Source organism: Saccoglossus kowalevskii, chromosome 2 (assembly GCF_978046115.1).
Source record: "Saccoglossus kowalevskii chromosome 2, keSacKowa6.1, whole genome shotgun sequence".
In the NCBI taxonomy this organism is placed as follows: domain Eukaryota; kingdom Metazoa; phylum Hemichordata; class Enteropneusta; family Harrimaniidae; genus Saccoglossus; species Saccoglossus kowalevskii.
Window position 1 is genome coordinate 40,467,175 of NC_140642.1, and position 18,488 is coordinate 40,485,662.

The 18,488-nt window shown below is 33.1% G+C and overlaps 1 protein-coding gene across 2 annotated transcripts in view; it reads left to right on the forward strand.

Moving 5' to 3' along the window:
* The window catches only part of LOC102808232 (DNA repair protein RAD51 homolog 2-like), a 119,503-nt gene that overhangs the window by 31,474 nt on the left and 69,541 nt on the right, over window positions 1-18,488 (forward strand). For both annotated transcript variants that reach the window (XM_085495546.1, XM_085495541.1), the window contains exon 7: window positions 8,161-8,344. In XM_085495546.1, coding sequence (XP_085351672.1) covers window positions 8,161-8,344 — 184 coding nt within the window. The remainder of the gene's footprint in view (window positions 1-8,160; window positions 8,345-18,488) is intronic.

Here is an 18,488-nt window from a genome sequence, read left to right on the forward strand (position 1 = left end):
TCCATTAGTGATGTACACATCATACTTGGTAATACATAAACAGTAATTGACACTGTCCATTAGTGATGTATACATCATACTTGGTAATACATAAACAGTAATTGACACTGTCCATTAGTGATGTATACATCATACTTGGTAATACATAAACAGTAATTGACACTGTCCATTAGTGATGTATACATAAACAGTAATTGACACTGTCCATTAGTGATGTACACATCATACTTGGTAATACATAAACAGTAATTGACACTGTCCATTAGTGATGTATACATCATACTTGGTAATACATAAACAGTAATTGACACTGTCCATTAGTGATGTATACATCATACTTGGTAATACATAAACAGTAATTGACACTGTCCATTAGTGATGTATACATCGTACTTGGTAATACATAAACAGTAATTGACACTGTCCATTAGTGATGTATACATCATACTTGGTAATACATAAACAGTAATTGACACTGTCCATTAGTGATGTATACATCATACTTGGTAATACATAAACAGTAATTGACACTGTCCATTAGTGATGTATACATCATACTTGGTAATACATAAACAGTAATTGACACTGTCCATTAGTGATGTATACATCATACTTGGTAATACATAAACAGTAATTGACACTGTCCATTAGTGATGTACACATCATACTTGGTAATTCAGAAACAGTAATTGACACTGTCCATTAGTGATGTATACATCATACTTGGTAATACATAAACAGTAATTGACACTGTCCATTAGTGATGTATACATCATACTTGGTAATTCAGAAACAGTAATTGACACTGTCCATTAGTGATGTATACATCATACTTGGTAATACATAAACAGTAATTGACACTGTCCATTAGTGATGTATACATCATACTTGGTAATACATAAACAGTAATTGACACTGTCCATTAGTGATGTATACATCATACTTGGTAATACATAAACAGTAATTGACACTGTCCATTAGTGATGTACACATCATACTTGGTAATACATAAACAGTAATTGACACTGTCCATTAGTGATGTATACATCATACTTGGTAATACATAAACAGTAATTGACACTGTCCATTAGTGATGTATACATCATACTTGGTAATACATAAACAGTAATTGACACTGTCCATTAGTGATGTATACATCATACTTGGTAATACATAAACAGTAATTGACACTGTCCATTAGTGATGTATACATCATACTTGGTAATTCAGAAACAGTAATTGACACTGTCCATTAGTGATGTATACATCATACTTGGTAATACATAAACAGTAATTGACACTGTCCATTAGTGATGTATACATCATACTTGGTAATACATAAACAGTAATTGACACTGTCCATTAGTGATGTACACATCATACTTGGTAATACATAAACAGTAATTGACACTGTCCATTAGTGATGTACACATCATACTTGGTAAATCAGAAACAGTAATTGACACTGTCCATTAGTGATGTATACATCATACTTGGTAATACATAAACAGTAATTGACACTGTCCATTAGTGATGTATACATAAACAGTAATTGACACTGTCCATTAGTGATGTACACATCATACTTGGTAATACATAAACAGTAATTGACACTGTCCATTAGTGATGTATACATCATACTTGGTAATACATAAACAGTAATTGACACTGTCCATTAGTGATGTATACATCATACTTGGTAATACATAAACAGTAATTGACACTGTCCATTAGTGATGTATACATCATACTTGGTAATACATAAACAGTAATTGACACTGTCCATTAGTGATGTATACATCATACTTGGTAATACATAAACAGTAATTGACACTGTCCATTAGTGATGTATACATCATACTTGGTAATACATAAACAGGAATTGACACTGTCCATTAGTGATGTATACATCATACTTGGTAATACATAAACAGTAATTGACACTGTCCATTAGTGATGTATACATCATACTTGGTAATACATAAACAGTAATTGACACTGTCCATTAGTGATGTATACATCATACTTGGTAATACATAAACAGTAATTGACACTGTCCATTAGTGATGTACACATCATACTTGGTAATTCAGAAACAGTAATTGACACTGTCCATTAGTGATGTATACATCATACTTGGTAATACATAAACAGTAATTGACACTGTCCATTAGTGATGTATACATCATACTTGGTAATACATAAACAGTAATTGACACTGTCCATTAGTGATGTATACATCATACTTGGTAATACATAAACAGTAATTGACACTGTCCATTAGTGATGTATACATCATACTTGGTAATACATAAACAGTAATTGACACTGTCCATTAGTGATGTACACATCATACTTGGTAATACATAAACAGTAATTGACACTGTCCATTAGTGATGTATACATCATACTTGGTAATACATAAACAGTAATTGACACTGTCCATTAGTGATGTACACATCATACTTGGTAATACATAAACAGTAATTGACACTGTCCATTAGTGATGTATACATCATACTTGGTAATACATAAACAGTAATTGACACTGTCCATTAGTGATGTATACATCATACTTGGTAATACATAAACAGTAATTGACACTGTCCATTAGTGATGTACACATCATACTTGGTAATTCAGAAACAGTAATTGACACTGTCCATTAGTGATGTATACATCATACTTGGTAATACATAAACAGTAATTGACACTGTCCATTAGTGATGTATACATCATACTTGGTAATACATAAACAGTAATTGACACTGTCCATTAGTGATGTATACATCATACTTGGTAATACATAAACAGTAATTGACACTGTCCATTAGTGATGTATACATCATACTTGGTAATACATAAACAGTAATTGACACTGTCCATTAGTGATGTATACATCATACTTGGTAATACATAAACAGTAATTGACACTGTCCATTAGTGATGTACACATCATACTTGGTAATACATAAACAGTAATTGACACTGTCCATTAGTGATGTATACATCATACTTGGTAATACATAAACAGTAATTGACACTGTCCATTAGTGATGTATACATCATACTTGGTAATACATAAACAGTAATTGACACTGTCCATTAGTGATGTACACATCATACTTGGTAATACATAAACAGTAATTGACACTGTCCATTAGTGATGTATACATCATACTTGGTAATACATAAACAGTAATTGACACTGTCCATTAGTGATGTATACATCATACTTGGTAATACATAAACAGTAATTGACACTGTCCATTAGTGATGTATACATCATACTTGGTAATACATAAACAGTAATTGACACTGTCCATTAGTGATGTATACATCATACTTGGTAATACATAAACAGTAATTGACACTGTCCATTAGTGATGTATACATCATACTTGGTAATACATAAACAGTAATTGACACTGTCCATTAGTGATGTATACATCATACTTGGTAATACATAAACAGTAATTGACACTGTCCATTAGTGATGTATACATCATACTTGGTAATACATAAACAGTAATTGACACTGTCCATTAGTGATGTACACATCATACTTGGTAATACATAAACAATAATTGACACTGTCCATTAGTGATGTACACATCATACTTGGTAATACATAAACAGTAATTGACACTGTCCATTAGTGATGTACACATCATACTTGGTAATACATAAACAGTAATTGACACTGTCCATTAGTGATGTACACATCATACTTGGTAATACATAAACAGTAATTGACACTGTCCATTAGTGATGTACACATCATACTTGGTAATACATAAACAGTAATTGACACTGTCCATTAGTGATGTACACATCATACTTGGTAATACATAAACAGTAATTGACACTGTCCATTAGTGATGTATACATCATACTTGGTAATACATAAACAGTAATTGACACTGTCCATTAGTGATGTACACATCATACTTGGTAATACATAAACAGTAATTGACACTGTCCATTAGTGATGTATACATCATACTTGGTAATACATAAACAGTAATTGACACTGTCCATTAGTGATGTACACATCATACTTGGTAATACATAAACAATAATTGACACTGTCCATTAGTGATGTACACATCATACTTGGTAATACATAAACAATAATTGACACTGTCCATTAGTGATGTATACATCATACTTGGTAATACATAAACAGTAATTGACACTGTCCATTAGTGATGTACACATCATACTTGGTAATACATAAACAGTAATTGACACTGTCCATTAGTGATGTACACATCATACTTGGTAATACATAAACAGTAATTGACACTGTCCAGTAGTGATGTATACATCATACTTGGTAATTCAGAAACAGTAATTGACACTGTCCATTAGTGATGTATACATCATACTTGGTAATACATAAACAGTAATTGACACTGTCCATTAGTGATGTATACATCATACTTGGTAATACATAAACAGTAATTGACACTGTCCAGTAGTGATGTATACATCATACTTGGTAATACATAAACAGTAATTGACACTGTCCATTAGTGATGTATACATCATACTTGGTAATACATAAACAGTAATTGACACTGTCCATTAGTGATGTATACATCATACTTGGTAATACATAAACAGTAATTGACACTGTCCATTAGTGATGTACACATCATACTTGGTAATTCAGAAACTGTTGCTAAACCCTTCACTTGTATTGCTTCTACTCTTTATTACACAAATATGAATGATGAGGAATACTCTAAATCACTCAAATTTTGCAAAATATTCAGCATGAAAGCTCGGGTGGGAGGGGTGCGTTACCATTACTTAGGTTTCCATTCTTTATGTTGCAAACTGATTATGGCTTGTAATATTACTCAATCTAAATTGTATGTACATTGTGTACGTGACTAATTTTTCATCAGTTATGCGTTTTTAAAATATATACACCTAATTAGTTTTATGACTTGTGTTTGAATATTTATTCTCTTCAGCTACATGTAAATGTCCCCCTATCCCCCACCCCACCTTATGACTTATTTACATAATGATTTATAGTTTGCTTATTATTTTATGATTATATGAATATTCAATAAATAAAACAAATGCACGCATAGCATTTCAGTAGTTGAGCATGATAGTCTATCAAATACTGATATTCTACACCAACATTATTTTATGCAGTATTATACTTATTATTATGCTTAGTAGCTTCACTACATGTATGCTTAGTATTGAAAGATGCTCATTCGTCAGAATGAATCAACTGCCATCGATATTCTTTGACATCTGGTCTATTTTGTATCATTGGATTTCTATTTCTTGTTACTATGACGTTATATTGTTATACTATATTGAGCAGACCTGTGGGAATCAATCCACTTGATTTTGTTCCATTATGCTGGACTAAGTCTAAACCCTCATTCAAATTACTGTCTGTGGTACTTAGAGAATGAATTTGCAAACTCACTGAGTATGTTGAGTTACTGTACTATTTGCTTGTAATCTTTCATATTTATTATATTATTAGATTGTTGTTTTTGTCCAAAAAAAACATATATACTTTATATAGATTTAGAAGCTGAACACAATTCTTTAGCCGGCAAGTCGTTCCCTAATGGCATATTGACATTATTATTCGTGAATATTGCACTCAAATTCCAGATACTCTGTCGGGGATCACAACTTGGAACAACCTTGACCGGTTGCCCCTTCTATTCGTCATGTGTTTTAGAAAGATCAATGCTTTTTTAGCTCCGCTGTCGACTTTGTCGAGCGGAGCTTATCATATGAGTGATTGTCCTCCGTCGTCCGTGTCAATGTTTTACTTATTCAACTTCTTCTTGAAAACTACAAGCCTGAATGCTTTGATACTTGGTGTATATGTACCTTGGGTAGACCTCTCTCAGATTTGTTCATTTCATGATCATATCTTCAATTCTCTAATTTTGGTGAATATTTTTGTCATTTTTGGTAAAAAGTGATATTTTCGACTTCTTGTTAAAAACCGCAAGTCCAATTGCTTTGATATTACATATATAGGTACTACATGTGGATCTTTCTCAGATTTGTTCATTTTGTAATGATATCTTCAATTCTCTAATTTTGGTGAATATTTTTGTCATTTTTGGTAAAAAGTGATATTTTCAATTTCTTGTTAAAAACCGCATGTCCAATTGCTTTGATATTACATATATAGGTACATGTACTACATGTGGACCATTCTTAAATTTGTTCATTTCATGATGATATCTTTAATTCTCTAATTTTGGTGAATATTTTTGTCATTTTTTGTAAAAAGTGATATTTTCAACTTCTTGTTAAAAACCGCAAGTCTAATTGCTTTGATATTACATAAATAGGTACTACATGTGGACCTCTCTCAGATTTGTTCATTTTGTAATGATATCTTTAATTATCTAATTTTGGTAAATATTTTTGTCATTTTTGGTAAAAAGTGATATTCTTGTTAAAAACCACAATCATTTATGGTGAAAAATGATATTTTTGAATTCTTGTTGAAAACAGCAAGTCTCATTGCATTGATACTATGCATATTGTTCATTTTCTAATGATATCTTCTGTTCTTTAATTGAAATGTGCATTGCTAACAGCGGAGCTATCTCAGCCGAGGGGCTGCTTGTTCGTTCATTGGATAGCTTGAACCTAGTTGTAGGTGGTGGAATGGTTCATTGTGTTTTTAACAAGAAGTCGAAAATATTGCTTTTTACCTAAAATTACAAAAATATTCATCAAAATTAGAGAATATCACCAATTTTCGCCAATTTGTAATGCCTTACAATCATCATTTCGAATTTTTTGTCTCGTGTGAAAAGTAATTTAGTAATGATATAATTTTTTGGGGTTTTGTCAACAGCATGAAAAAAAACCATTGCAAAATTCAAAGAAATCTGATCATTTTTATTATTGGTAGCCAAATACCCTTTGCTAATAATGTGAACTTACACAAAATTCTTATCTAGCATTAGAAAGAGAGAGACATAGTAATGATAAATAATATGATGGACTTTCATAGCCCTGCCATCCTCTTATTTACAGATTTAGTGGTCTGAGCTTACTGCTGTTTGCTTGCATACACACATAGATGTTAAGCTAAAACACAGACACACTGGCTGCAGCTGAGCAATTTACTGTCAAAACCAAATGGTATAAATCACACTCATGGTGAAATATGATTGAAACTGTAATTTATATAGTAATGCAGTAATCTGTAAATGTAATAAGGTTATAACAAATATTTCTAAAAATTTAATTGTAACTTTTTATTTGTTGATAGCCTGTGTGTAGAGAAATAAATTTGTTAATGCCCAATCTGATAAAAACCTGATGTATTGTATGGTGTGTATTTTTTTTTTATTTTATATATTTTATTTTGTTAGTTCTTGTTTATTAAAATTATTTTGTAGTTTTTTTATTACATACAACTCTTATGTATTATTTTAACTACCGCTAAGCCTTGTGTGTAGCTGAAATAAAATATATGAAAATAATTAAATATACATACATGTATTTAAAAACCAATGAATAAAAATGAATAATTAAAGCCCAAACTAGAATCTAATGTTAATCAGATTGGTTATCTCCCTTTTCAAAAATGTAATTTGTGTATATAAATAAATGTTTTGAAAGGTGTTTACTTCATCATTCTTACTTTTCTGTGAAACAGAATCACTTTGTGATCAAATAGAATAATTTGTATATTTATCATTTACACTCATTTTTAATTAGTTGTTTCAATATTGTTAAAAATAAACATAAACCTTTTATAAACTAAAAACAACACTAGAAGACCATTTGACATTTGACCCAGCATATGAATACCATCACTATGGAATCAAAAACCCAAAACTCGTGATCTAATATGCCCATGTCCCTACTACCTTAAATGGATGATTTTATTTGTACTACCCCTGTATTGAAAATTTATATCTGAACGATTTGAATATTAACTGTTTTGAGTAAACTAGCTATGACTTGTATGCATGTCTTCCAGGGGGAATCTTTTAAATTTCTTTAAAAAAAACATTTATTCATACATAACTGAAAACAATTGTTATAAAAATGGTTTCAACTTACAGAAAAATTAAATCCAAAGCCTGAAGTAGCAAGGTTTCAGTATTTTCACTATGTTTTTATTTGTACATGTAGATTCCACAGTCTGGAAGAAGAAATTATTCAGAATAGAGTGAAGTTGATTATTGTTGACTCCATAGCCTCTCTGGTGAGAAAAGAATTCGATAGCAGTCTAAGTGGAAACTTTATACATCGAAGTAATATCCTTGGTAAACAGGCTATACACTTGAAGTACCTTGCTAAATCATTCAACATTCCAGTAAGTCAGTCAATTTGTAACTCTCACTTGGGAATGACTTTTGTATGGGATTCAGGAAACTGCAACAGTGCCACTAGCTCCTCAAGATGACATCATCCTCTTGTTTAACAGACCCTGTCTGAGTAATATGGTTCTTGCTTTATTTACCCCATTGCCACTGTTTGTTGCAGAATGGATTATTTCTGCAGTTATTTTGATGGAACCTTGTTAAGGCATAGACACTAGTATTATAAATGTATAGCAGGTTCTTCTATAATGTCTGTGGACTGTAATTAGTGCCTACATTTTACAGCTGTTGCCAAAAAAAGCTAACTATATTACTCTTTTTTTCATGGTAATGAGATGTTTATATACTCAGACTTGTACATTATATTTGTACGTATGCGCATTCAGAATATAAATGTTGTGATAGTACTGCATTGCTGCAAAATAGGAACAGTATGTTTGTTAATTTCTTCCTAATGTAAATGAACTCACAGCTTGTCTCCAGCCCTACGAACTGTTCAGGTCGTGTGAATACTTACTTTCAGCTCATGATTTTAAGTTCACATGTGTTTCCTGCTATCATGCTGCTTCACGTGTTTGTGAAAAAAATGCATAAAGATAGCAAATTTTAAAGACAAGTCATGCTTTCAAAATGTGAATAAACAAATAAAAAAAATTGCAGTCAGACGTCACTGCAAAGTAACTACAATTAAGATGAATGGTGCCATGCTTGTGATACTGTCAATAGGAATGTTCATAATTTGATGATTTATAGGCAATTCATGAGAAAAAAATTTTGCAAGGGTCGTTGTGAAATTAAATCAGTTTATGATCATTTCAGTTGCGACTCACTTGTGCAAGTATATTTTTCACTTGTGGCGAATATTCAGTGTTTTGCAGCAATCTTTTTTTCTTCCTTTGATGTGGTTTGAGGGAGCAATTTAATTATGTCTGACCCAGGAAGGATATATTTATTTGTGATGAATTAATGGCTATAATTCCACAATGAATCAGTGTGTGTTTAAATAGAATCACAACAAAACCTTAGTTGGAGATGTACATACTTCTGATTGAGAAATCATGATGATTGGTGATCAAGTGTGCTATACACATACCTTTGCTCTAAAAAATGAATATGAAATAATTTTCCAAGAAAATTTCATGTGACAAATATAACAAATATTGTAGTGCAGCTTTTCACAAATTTTTAATCCATAAATATATTAGCAGTGACATTTGATATGACTGAGAATTCATTGCAAACCTAGTCAACTAGTGTTGTACTGAGAATTCATTGCAAACCTAGTCAACTGGTGTTGTTCTGAGAATTCATTGCAAACCAAGTCAACTAGTGTTATACTGAGAATTCATTGCAAACCTAGTCAACTAGTGTTGTACTGATAATACATTGCAAACCTCGTCAACTAGTGTTGTACTGAGAATTCATTGCAAACCTAGTCAACTAGTGTTGTACTGAGAATTCATTGCAAACCTAGTCAACTAGTGTTGTACTGAGAATTTATTGCAAACCTAGTCAACTCGTGTTGTACTGAGAATTCATTGCAAACCTAGTCAACTAGTGTTGTACTGAGAATTCATTGCAAACCTAGCCAACTTGTGTTGTACTGAGAATTCATTGCAAACTTAGTCAACTGGTGTTGTACTGAGAATTCATTGCAAACCTAGTCAACTGGTGTTGTACTGAGAATTCATTGCAAACCTAGTCAACTAGTGTTGTACTGAGAATTCATTGCAAACCCAGTCAACTAGTGTTGTAGTGAGAATTCATTGCAAACCTAGTCAACTAGTGTTGTACTGAGAATTCATTGCAAACCTAGTCAACTAGTGTTGTACTGAGAATTCATTGCAAACCTAGTCAAGTAGTATTGTACTGAGAATTCATTGCAAACCTAGTCAACTAGTGTTGTACTGAGAATTCATTGCAAACCTAGTCAACTAGTGTTGTACTGAGAATTCATTGCAAACCTAGTCAACTAGTGTTGTACTGAGAATTCATTGCAAACCTAGTCAACTGGTGTTGTACTGAGAATTCATTGCAAACCTAGTCAACTAGTGTTGTACTGAGAATTCATTGCAAACCTAGTCAACTAGTGTTATACTGAGAATTCATTGCAAACCTAGTCAAGTAGTATTGTACTGAGAATTCATTGCAAACCTAGTCAACTAGTGTTGTACTGAGAATTCATTGCAAACCTAGTCAACTAATGTTGTACTGAGAATTCATTGCAAACCTAGTCAACTAGTGTTGTACTGAGAATTCATTGCAAACCTAGTCAAGTAGTATTGTACTGAGAATTCATTGCAAACCCAGTCAACTAATGTTGTACTGAGAGTTCATTGCAAACCTAGTCAATTGGTGTTGTACTGAGAATTCATTGCAAACCTAGTCAACTAGTGTTGTATTGAGAATTCATTGCAAACCTAGTCAACTGGTGTTGTACCGAGAATTCATTGCAAACCTAGTCAACTAGTGTTGTACTGAGAATTCATTGCAAACCCAGTCAACTAGTGTTGTACTGAGAATTCATTGCAAACCCAGTCAACTAGTGTTGTACTGAGAATTTATTGCAAACCTAGTCAATTGGTGTTGTACTGAGAATTTATTGCAAACCTCGTCAACTGGTGTTGTACTGAGAATTCATTGCAAACCTAGTCAACTAGTGTTGTACTGAGAATTCATTGGAAACCTAGTCAACTGGTGTTGTACTGAGAATTCATTGGAAACCTAGTCAACTAGTGTTGTACTGAGAATTCATTGCAAACCTAGTCAAATGGTGTTGTACTGAGAATTCATCGCAAACCTAGTCAACTAGTGTTGTACTGAGAATTCATTGCAAACCTAGTCAACTAGTGTTGTACTGAGAATTCATTGCAAACCTAGTCAACTAGTGTTATACTGAGAATTCATTGCAAACCTAGTCAACTGGTGTTGTACTGAGAATTCATTGCAAACCTGGTCAACTGGTGTTATACTGAGAATTCATTGCAAACCTGGTCAACTGATGTTGTACTGAGAATTCATTGCAAACCTAGTCAACTAGTGTTGTACTGAGAATTCATTGCAAACCTAGTCAACTGGTGTTGTACTGAGAATTCATTGCAAACCTAGTCAACTGGTGTTGTATTGAGAATTCATTGCAAACCTAGTCAACTAGTGTTGTACTGAGAATTCATTGCAAACCTAGTCAACTGGTGTTGTATTGAGAATTCATTGCAAACCTAGTCAATTGGTGTTGTACTGAGAATTCATTGCAAACCTAGTCAACTAGTGTTATACTGAGAATTCATTGCAAACCTAGTCAACTAGTGTTGTACTGAGAATTCATTGCAAACCTAGTCAACTGGTGTTGTACTGAGAATTCATTGCAAACCTAGTCAACTAGTGTTGTACTGAGAATTCATTGCAAACCTAGTCAACTGGTGTTGTACTGAGAATTCATCGCAAACCTAGTCAACTAGTGTTGTACTGAGAATTCATTGCAAACCTAGTCAACTAGTGTTATACTGAGAATTCATTGCAAACCTAGTCAACTAGTGTTATACTGAGAATTCATTGCAAACCTGGTCAACTGGTGTTGTACTGAGAATTCATTGCAAACCTAGTCAACTAGTGTTGTACTGAGAATTCATTGCAAACCTAGTCAACTAGTGTTGTACTGAGAATTCATTGCAAACCTAGTCAACTGGTGTTGTACTGAGAATTCATTGCAAACCTAGTCAACTGGTGTTGTCTTGGGAATTCATTGCAAACCTAGTCAACTAGTGTTGTACTGAGAATTCATTGCAAACCTAGTCAACTGGTGTTGTACTGAGAATTCATTGCAAACCTAGTCAACTGGTGTTGTCTTGGGAATTCATTGCAAACCTAGTCAACTAGTGTTGTACTGAGAATTCATTGCAAACCTAGTCAACTAGTGTTGTATTGAGAATTCATTGCAAACCTAGTCAACTAGTGTTGTACTGAGAATTCATTGCAAACCTAGTCAACTGGTGTTGTATTGAGAATTCATTGTAAACCTAGTCAATTGGTGTTGTACTGAGAATTCATTGCAAACCTAGTCAACTAGTGTTATACTGAGAATTCATTGCAAACCTGGTCAACTGGTGTTGTACTGAGAATTCATTGCAAACCTTGTCAACTAGTGTTGTACTGAGAATTCATTGCAAACCTAGTCAACTAGTGTTGTACTGAGAATTCATTGCAAACCTGGTCAACTGGTGTTGTACTGAGAATTCATTGCAAACCTAGTCAACTAGTGTTATACTGAGAATTCATTGCAAACCTAGTCAACTAGTGTTATACTGAGAATTCATTGCAAACCTAGTCAACTAGTGTTGTACTGAGAATTCATTGCAAACCTAGTCAACTAGTGTTTTACTGAGAATTCATTGCAAACCTAGTCAATTGGTGTTGTACTGAGAATTCATTGCAAACCTAGTCAACTAGTGTTATACTGAGAATTCATTGCAAACCTGGTCAACTAGTGTTATACTGAGAATTCATTGCAAACCTAGTCAACTAGTGTTGTACTGAGAATTCATTGCAAACCTAGTCAACTGGTGTTGTACTGAGAATTCATTGCAAACCCAGTCAACTAGTGTTATACTGAGAATTCATTGCAAACCTGGTCAACTGGTGTTGTTCTGAGAATTCATTGCAAACCTAGTCAACTAGTGTTGTACTGAGAATTCATTGCAAACCTAGTCAACTAGTGTTTTACTGAGAATTCATTGCAAACCTAGTCAATTGGTGTTGTACTGAGAATTCATTGCAAACCTAGTCAACTAGTGTTATACTGAGAATTCATTGCAAACCTGATCAACTGGTGTTATACTGAGAATTCATTGCAAACCTGGTCAACTGGTGTTGTACTGAGAATTCATTGCAAACCTAGTCAACTAGTGTTGTACTGAGAATTCATTGCAAACCTAGTCAACTGGTGGTGTTCTGAGAATTCATTGCAAACCTAGTTAACTGGTGTTGTACTGAGAATTCATTGCAAACCTAGTCAACTGGTGTTGTACTGAGAATTCATTGCAAACCTAGTCAACTAGTGTTGTACTGAGAATTCATTGCAAACCTAGTCAATTGGTGTTGTACTGAGAATTCATTGCAAACCTAGTCAATTGGTATTGTACTGAGAATTCATTGCAAACCTAGTCAACTAGTGTTGTACTGAGAATTCATTGCAAACCTAGTCAACTAGTGTTATACTGAGAATTCATTGCAAACCTGGTCAACTGGTGTTGTTCTGAGAATTCATTGCAAACCTAGTCAACTGGTGTTGTACTGAGAATTCATTGCAAACCTAGTCAATTGGTGTTGTACTGAGAATTCATTGCAAACCTAGTCAACTAGTGTTATACTGAGAATTCATTGCAAACCTGGTCAACTAGTGTTGTACTGAGAATTCATTGCAAACCCAGTCAACTAGTGTTGTACTGAGAATTCATTGCAAACCTAGTCAACTAGTGTTGTACTGAGAATTCATTGCAAACCTAGTCAACTGGTGTTGTACTGAGAATTCATTGCAAACCTAGTCAACTAGTGTTGTACTGAGAATTCATTGCAAACCTAGTCAATTGGTGTTGTACTGAGAATTCATTGCAAACCTAGTCAATTGGTGTTGTACTGAGAATTCATTGCAAACCTAGTCAACTAGTGTTGTACTGAGAATTCATTGCAAACCTAGTCAACTAGTGTTGTATTGAGAATTGATTGCAAACCTAGTCAACTGGTGTTGTACTGAGAATTCATTGCAAACCTAGTCAACTAGTGTTGTATTGAGAATTGATTGCAAACCTAGTCAACTAGTGTTGTATTGAGAATTGATTGCAAACCGAGTCAACTGGTGTTGTACTGAGAATTCATTGCAAACCTAGTCAACTAGTGTTGTATTGAGAATTGATTGCAAACCTAGTCAACTAGTGTTGTATTGAGAATTCATTGCAAACCGAGTCAACTGGTGTTGTACTGAGAATTCATTGCAAACCTAGTCAACTAGTGTTGTATTGAGAATTGATTGCAAACCTAGTCAACTAGTGTTGTATTGAGAATTGATTGCAAACCGAGTCAACTGGTGTTGTACTGAGAATTCATTGCAAACCTAGTCAACTAGTGTTGTATTGAGAATTGATTGCAAACCTAGTCAACTAGTGTTGTATTAAGAATTCATTGCAAACCGAGTCAACTGGTGTTGTACCCCTGTACCATTGTGTTCTTGTATTCTCATTACTATACAGCACTTACTATAAATACACATTCCTGATCGTAAAACAGACATTACTGCCTACAATAATGCATTACAGATGTAGAAATGCTTGCACTTCATTTCATGATCAAGGCCTAATAACTTCATCTTTAATTTGAAGTGGTTTATAACACAACAGACATAGACCCAGATTTAGATACTGGTACAACAGATGTGTTTTGGGTCTCTATATTATTTTACTATACCAGTTTTAGTTTTAGTTGATCTTGTATTGTAAACATTCATGTTACCTTTGACAGTTACAAAAAATTATAGAAAACATGTTTCATATACAAACCATGAAGTTGGACTAAATATGATTTATATTATCTTGGTATATGTGTCTACATTTGTAAGATAATTCATGGGGCAACATACATGCAATTTCTATTCAAATTCAGGCAAACAGGCTCTTGTGAGATCAGTTGAAAAATGGACCCTCCCCCCTTTCTGTCATGAGCACACTCAGTTATGTGAAGGCACCTGGGAACATGCTCAAGAACTTGAGACTCGTCTAGTCGTCATTGGATTGATCACAGCTGATAAAAATAAATGTTATTTGATGATGAGCTTCATTCTCTGTTTGACTTCAACATGAAACACCATTTATAATTATGCACATTTGGGTAAACTTGTCAAATATCTGTAAATTTCTCTATGAATGGCAATGTACGTGTTAATACATACTGAATCCTGAATAAATTACCATTTTGTGTGAACAGAATTGGATATTTGTTTTGATGTCTATGTACTCTGGGAATTTCTTCGACACAACTCAATGAATTTTACCACTATGAGAGCGTCTGGAATCAAAAGGTGGTCATTTGGTGGTCATTTTATTTTAAAAAATGCAGTTCCAGAGCCATATTTTTGACATGTTTGACAGGTCATGTAGAAACTTAACAGAAGCTTCATACATCATGTCACACATATGCACATGAAATACTCTTGGGTGTTACCACATGGCCAATCATTAGATTACTTTCTACATTGTTTTAATGTTGTTGTTTATGTATGCATTAGATGTGGTCAATATTTTGACAAATATGATGGTATAAATATGTGCATAATGCAACTATTTATAACTAGACTCGTGTACACATGCCTGTACTTTGTCCAAACTGATTACTGCTATATATGAGCAAACAATTGCATTGTGTACACATGATTTGACTATACAAATTGTAAAATAGTTGACTATTTCTCAAAAGCTATTCAACCATTGATTAAGTCAATATATGGCGTTTAGTTTCGGTATCATGTGCTAATATTGTCCCAGTTCATTGTACAATCAGATGTCTCGTTCATAGCTAATCATGCTGTAATTACTGAAATTGTTTTCCAAATATGCATGATTTGGAACTTTGCAAAATTCTAAAATAGTTGCATTTCTAATAGTTCATTTGTTTAAATGCACAAGACAATTACTTCCAACCTAATTGGAAAGGATATTAAATGCAAACGATCCATTGGCCTATGACGAAGCTAGGGATAATTAACAAATCATGGTGGCCTAACAACTTTTTGTATTTAGTATGATAGTGAATGTATTTTTAGCAGCTTTCTAAAATTGGTTCCTATTTAAGCATTCCGGTGAGACACTCGGGTTAGGAGAGATTCAGATTTCACACAGTTGTTCACATTCAATATGTAGTCAGTTATAGCATTTTCAAAGTGCATATGCCAAGACTAATCATGGTCATTCTAATTGTGTAAACAGAGCCAATCTATATTTAGATGTATATTATTATAATTCCTGATTAATAATTCTATTTTTGATGAATATACATATCAGTTATGGATACCAAACAATAATAAAAGTCTTGTATTATAATTATCTGTAGTCTCTGTGATAAGTAGAAAATGTATCCATGTACAAGCACACACAGGCTCACCCCCACCCCCCCCCCCCACACACACACAAAGAAAAGACTGCCACATCATTGTTAAATTTATTTAATATTTTTGCTACTTGGAATTTGAAAAATTATCATCACCATTCACAGATCAATATTCATAACATCATTTTTTTTTCAATTTTTTTTCCAAAACTTTGATCAAGAATTTTAGCCAAAAGTAAAATATAAACATTTGGACCAAAATTATCAACAACAAAAAAATTGTAAAAATGTTCATCAAAATTTAGGCAGTAAAGAAATATAGTAATCAAAGGATTAATGGTTTTTGTGAAAACCCCTGCTGAAATTTGCAAACATTTTACCAGTCATGAAATAAAACATGTTTGTTTACAGAAAATGTGAGACCAGAATCCCAACTTGTAAACATTGAATTCACTCGAAACCAAGTAGTTTTGAAAAGCAGACTGAAGCAAAATTCCTAAACAGAAATACATGATGGGATTTTAGGATGTCTAAGACATGATATTAGCAGGAAAATCCATGGCCATGATTATATTACTAAATAAATAGAAATAGGAAATAATTAATAGACTTGTTTACTTTGCCAGGCTTCACCAAATATATTTGAGTAAGGAACTAAACTATGCCTAAACATGGATTTCATTTGTTGCAGGCCATTTCAGCAGGACTGTATCAATTTTGTATGACACCAAATTTGACCTGACATGGCCTCACATGTTATTTGTTTATCCAATGTCTCAACTTGATTATTCTCCATCATGCTGTATACTGCTATCGTTTTTGGAGATTAATTTCTGAAAATTCTAAAATGCAAACAGTGAAAATATTTTGCTTATTTCTTTCTTTCTATTGGTATGCAGCTGCTGCCAATCTATTATATTGATGTAACTCATTCCTATGGAATATTCATATAAAGAATCTCTCATGCACACAATACGTGATGTTGTATATCGTTATTCAAATTTATTTTGGGTTTATGGTTTTACATTACCAGCTTGCACAATGTTTAATATCACCATTTTCCAGGTGTCTTAAAAAGATGGAGATGTTTTCTTGATTACAAAGAAATGTTGAGACATGGCAATTTACTGTCCACTTGACTATTACAGCCATCTATTTTCAAGGTTGCTGTAGGCATATATTCTGATTCAGTCTAGTAGCCAATCTATTATACCACAATTCCCACAGTGAACTAGTTTAGGTGTGTTAGTGATGACACTGGCATATACATATACAGTGCCGAGTATAAACACAAAGCAGATTGTCAATTGGATATTAAGTGTTTACTGGCACCATTTAGCTTGAACATTTTGCAATGACTTTAGGGTTTACATTAAATATTATTGTAGTTGTCGAGTATGAATCACCAACGGGAAAACAGGGAATTGGGCAAAACAAGACAGGAAACAAAACAAGCAGCCTCTCGGCTGAGATAGCTCCGCTGTTAGCAATGCACATTTCAATTAAAGAACAGAAGATATCATTAGAAAATGAACAATATACATAGTATCAATGCAATGGGACTTGCTGTCTTCAACAAGAATTCAAAAATATCATTTTTCACCATAAATGATTGTGGTTTTTAACAAGAAGTTGAAAATATCACTTTTTACCAAAAATGACAAAAATATTCATCAAAATTAGAAAATTAAAGATATCATCATGAAATAAACAAATTCGAGAGTGGTCCACATGTAGTACCTATATATGCACCCTAACACAGCAATTGAACTTGTGATTTTTAACAAGAAGTCGAAAATATCATGAAAAATATGGTGAAAAATGATATTTTTGAATTCTTATTTAAAACAGCAAGTCCCATAGCATTGATACTATGCATATTTTATGCATACTACATGTGGACCTCTCTTAGATTTGTTCATTTTGTAACGATATCTTCAATTCTCTAATTTTGGTGAATATTTTTGTCATTTTTGGTAAAAGGTGATATTTTCCACTTCTTGTTGAAAACCGCAAGTCCGATTGCTTTGATACTACATCTATGCA